The sequence below is a fragment of the Beta vulgaris genome, chromosome 6 (genome assembly GCF_026745355.1).
Source record: "Beta vulgaris subsp. vulgaris cultivar EL10 chromosome 6, EL10.2, whole genome shotgun sequence".
In the NCBI taxonomy this organism is placed as follows: Eukaryota; Viridiplantae; Streptophyta; class Magnoliopsida; order Caryophyllales; family Amaranthaceae; genus Beta; species Beta vulgaris.
The window spans coordinates 57840251-57845340 of NC_079207.1; the positions used below are offsets into that span (position 1 = coordinate 57840251).

General features: G+C 34.6%; 1 protein-coding gene across 1 annotated transcript; it reads left to right on the forward strand.

Annotated features, from left to right (window-relative positions):
- The first annotated feature begins 260 nt into the window (after positions 1-260).
- On the forward strand, positions 261-2499 carry LOC104897206 (uncharacterized). Its single transcript, XM_048647624.2, has one exon. The coding sequence runs from the start codon at positions 261-263 to the stop codon at positions 1521-1523; it is 1263 nt and encodes a 420-aa protein (XP_048503581.2). The 3' UTR covers positions 1524-2499.
- The last annotated feature ends 2591 nt before the right edge of the window (positions 2500-5090 follow it).

The following is a 5090-nucleotide window of genomic DNA, read 5'->3' on the forward strand; positions in this document are numbered from 1 at the left end:
ATTGCGATTTTTTAAGATCTACTTCATGTGATTATTCATGTGATTGGTTTTATGCAATTGTTATTGTTTATTTCATGAATTCAACTTATTTTTTCTTTATCTCATATATTTTGTTTCATGTTTTTGGGGATAATTTACATGTTATAAACTTATGATTCGAAATTCTAGTATAACTTGTTAATTCATGTTTGTTTCATGGAACTTAATGATAAGAAAATTTATGTTACAATTTGTAGATGTGCATATTTTCATGCGATGCTATGGAACTTATGATTCAATTTTTCAAGTGTTGTGGCAGGAAATCAGGAATGAATAACCTGCAATCCCTGACTCAACCTGAAAAGGAGAAGAAATCAAAATCCAAAGGTAAAAAGAAGATGCCGAATGATGATAGTCTTGTGGAAAATCTGACTAACCATGAGGTTATCGAAGAAGCTCAACCTGAGAAGACGAAGAAGAAGCAACAGAATGTTGAAGAGAATCTAGGAGTCTTTTCTTTAAGTAATGAAGTATTGGAAGTGCATGAAGTTGGTGATGGTGAAGACAGCCGACTTAAGGGAGATAATACCAACCAGCAGGTGAAGAAGAAGAATAAATCAGAAAAATGCAAAGAGGTAGTTGAAAATGCCCAACCTGTGATGGACAAGAAGAGAGAGAAGAAAGGTGATGTAGGTGCCAGAGACAGTGTAAGAAACAGGGACAGAGGCAGTAAAAAAAGGAAGGAGAAATCGTTTGGGTGTAATACTGAAGAAGATATAAATGCTGGTGTGTTGGAGAATTCTAATGAGAATGGAACAGCTGAGCCTACTGATAACTCCAATCACAATAAGAAATTGAAGGACAAGAAGAGAAAGAAGAAGGATGATGTAGGAGCCGGAGACAGTGGGAAAAACAGGGACAGAGGCAGTAAAAAAAGGAAGGAGAAATCTCTTGGGTGTAATACTGAAGAAGATATAAATGCTGGTGTGCTGGAGAATTCTAAAAAGAATGGAATAGCTGAGCCTACTGATAACTCCAATCACAATAAGAAATTGAAGGACAAGAAGAGAAAGAAGAAGGATGATGTAGGAGCCGGAGACAGTGGAAAAAACAGGGACAGAGGCAGTAAAAAAAGGAAGGAGAAATCTCTTGGGTGTAATACTGAAGAAGATATAAATGCTGGTGTGCTGGAGAAATCTAAGAAAGATGAAACTGTTGAGCCTACTGATAACTCCAATTGCAATAAGAAATCTAAGAAAGTCAAGTTTTCTGATAATGTTGAAGTTTTTCCCATCACCGACACTCCTAGTAAGGGGAAGAAGAAAAAGCTTTATGATGGCAGTAAGGAGAAGGATGATCTCGAAGATAGCGTGATACATGGGAAGCGATTCTCCAAAGAGGATGATGAGATCATCCAAGATGCGGTATATAAGTACATAGAGGATCATCGACTGGCTGAACAGGGTTTAGGAATGATATTGAACTGTAAGTCCCACCCAGAAGTTAGACATTGTTCGAGAGAAATTGGGGAGGCTTTGCCTTAGAGACATTATCGGGCTGTCTATTGGCGGGCTCATGTATTGTTTGAACGAAGTGAGGCTCGTAAGTGGACCCCAGAAGAGATTGAGCTGCTTAAGAAATTCTATGAAAAGCATGGCCCAGATTGGAAAACGTTGAGTAATGAACTGGGCAAACATCGGTTTCATGTAAAAGATACATGGCGTAGGATCAGGTTCCCCAATTTGAAGAAGGGACGCTGGACCTTAGAAGAGTACCAGAATCTATTTAATCTTGTTAATTTGGATTTGAGCATGAAGGTATTTGAAGAAAAGAAAACAAAGCATGGAATGCTACGAGACAACATATGCTGGGAGGCCGTAGGTGAAAAGCTCTCAACTCGAACAAATTCTGTGTATTGCACGAAATGGTATGACCAATTAACATCTTCCATGGTATCTGAAGGAGAGTGGGCTAACTCTGATGATTATAGGTTGTTAATTGCGCTTGTTGATCTTGATGCTACTTGTGAAGAAGATGTGGATCGGGATTATCTTTTGGAACATAGGTCTGGTGATGTATGTCGTAAGCGCTGGAATGAAATGGTACGCCATATTGGTGAAAATGGTGTCAAACCATTTAGCGAGCAAGTTGAAATTCTTTCCCAGAGATTCTGCCCGGATATACTAGAAGCAAGAGAAATTTATGACAATAAAGTTCCTGTTGATCTTTAGTTTGGCTTTGGTCATAGATTTTGTTTTGCTACGTTGTAGGGTGTTTTGTTTGAGATTTAGAAGAGTTTTTCTCCAACAACCTTAAATATTGGAAGACAAATGAAAGAAAAAACATATATCGGATTAGAGGATATTACCTTTGAACATTTATGTTTATGTTGTAATTTAGGGGAAGATAACCCCCATGGCACCTTTGGTAATGTGTAAGCTGGATTATATTTATCTTTGATATATTGCTCCCTTTAACCCAAAAACGAAAATGAAAGAGAAAACGTCCTATTTGTATGAATTTGACTATTCACGTCCCCTTCAATGCTTCATCTCTATATCATCTATTAATTCCTTTGTTGCAGATTATTTATGTTCTATCTCTATTTCTCTCTTGAACATTGAGAGTGTACTTGTGACAGATCTCGGTGGGCTCAGCACAAGCCCACATAAGAGAAGAATATGACCACATACAAGCCCAATGGGGTTCCATCCTAAAACCATATGGTGATAGGTGGAGTAACCCATTAACTTATATATTAGTCATATACTTTCCATTCTTCCAATGTGGGACACATGTGGATTACACTCTCAACACTCCCCCTCACATGTGTGCCACCTTTAAACTTGCAATTGGATAGGTCACATACACCTCGTTGGCCCTACTTGGGCTTCCAACATGAGGTCAACAAGCCCCTACTTGGGACACAATTCTGTTGGGCAACATGCTCCAAACAGATCAAACCTTCCATCTTGCATTCAATGGGCCACATACCCTGGGCCGGGATCGTCCGCTCTGATACCATGACAGATCTCGGTGGGCTCAGCACAAGCCCACATAAGAGAAGAATATGACCACATACAAGTCCAATGGGGTTCCATCCTAAAATCATATGGTGATAGGTGGAGTAACCCATTAACTTATATATTAGTCATATACTTTCCATTCTTCCAATGTGGAACACATGTGGATTACACTCTCAACAACTTGTCTGTACGATGTTAATGGTGAGGATGAAGTTACATTCGATATTCATGGAACCTTAAATAAAAGCATTGCCTCCAATTCCAACAACTTCCATCGTCAAGCTTTTTTCCATGGTTTCCTCCAAGTCTTTGGAATTGATGGCACCATCGATGTCATTCAGGTGTTTCATTCTTTATCTTAATTCTTCATTTACCCGCTTTCGAATTTTAATTAAAATTTTTGGCATTGATCATTTTTGATGGGTTATGTTTATATAATTAAATAAATGTAGAATCTTTATGCGTGACTGTGCAATATTTTGAGTAATTTATGATCTACATCTATTTGATAATATTCAAACGTCAAATTTGGGTTCAAGATTTATAATAGTGATGTTCTCTAGTGATCTTTTGTCGAAATACGTTGTAGCTTCTCTGTGATTTGAGGTTGAGATTTGTATATATGATACTTCTATGTAATTCCTCATTATCTATTGTCCTGATTTTTGTTAGATGCATTGAGGTAATGGGGAATGGCATTAAGGTAAGGGGGAATGGCATTGATATGGTTTTTACCATCTACAGTTTTAGGGTTTTAGAACTGACTTCTAATTGTGGTTTCATTTTGGTTGCCTGTTCACTTTCGTCAAGAGAGAACTACTGAACACAAAAATTATAATTAACTGCTTTTAACTGATTCACTCAAGTTCTTTTCATCTTATGAGTACTTGAACTAAACTATTTTGTTGTTCATTGAAATACTGATGGTCTTTTGCAGCATCATGGTTCTACTGATCCTGCAATCCTTGGAACACGCTTGTCCACCACGGGATACCTTCTGGGTGAGCTATCTGTAGTGTTTTGGCCTCTTATTATGTTTTTAATTTGCATCACATATATGTATGCTTTATTGGAACTTATAATTTGCATTGATCTTGAAGCCAAAATGTGTAATCGATAATCCTAGCCACTAAGTGAGAAATAGACTCTACTATGTCCTTTTATGTGATAAGGCAATGTTAGAAAGCCACTGTCATAAAAGGGGTATGCTATAAAGTGCGTGAATTAAGAGAATTAGGAACGAATTTTCCATTTTCTTTATTAATAAGTCTAACTTACCTTCAGTAGAACCACATCTCAGGTTTCCTGAGATTTCTTATATTCTTTATCTCCAGTTCTGGAATTATGGGCTTGTTCTCTTCGGCATAAAACAACTGAGCTGAACTGAGCTGAGCTGAACTGAACTGAGTTGAATTAAATTGAATGTAATAAATATATAAATAATATTTAAATAATAATAACATGAATATTAAATAATAATTATAATGATAAGTAATAATAATGAATATTAATACTATTTTGGATATTTTTAAATAATAGTTATGAATAAATAATATTAATAATCATAAATTATTATTACGAATAATAATAATTAATGATAATAATGATAATTAATAATAATTATTTTATATTATTTGTATTAATATATTAATACTTGATGATGATTATAAAATAACAATAATATATAAGAAGTAAATTAATATTACTATTTTAATAATTAGATTTAATAATATGATAATATATATTTAGTAATAAAATTAATGATTGGGTCGGACCGCGCAAAATTGCATCATAAACCGTTTTGACGCGATTTGATTGGTTTATGGGCTAAAAAACGTGGCTTTATTTGTGCTTTTGACCTAAACCATGCTCCTTCTAATAATAATAGTAATAATAATGAATAAAGCTATAATAAACAAAATAATATATAGAAATAATAATAACAATAATAACAATAATGATGATAATAATAATAATAATAATACTTAATAATAATGATATAAAATAAATAATAATAATAATTAGTAAAATAAATTAGACCAACAAAATAATAATATTTAACAAAATGATGATAAAAGAATGGAG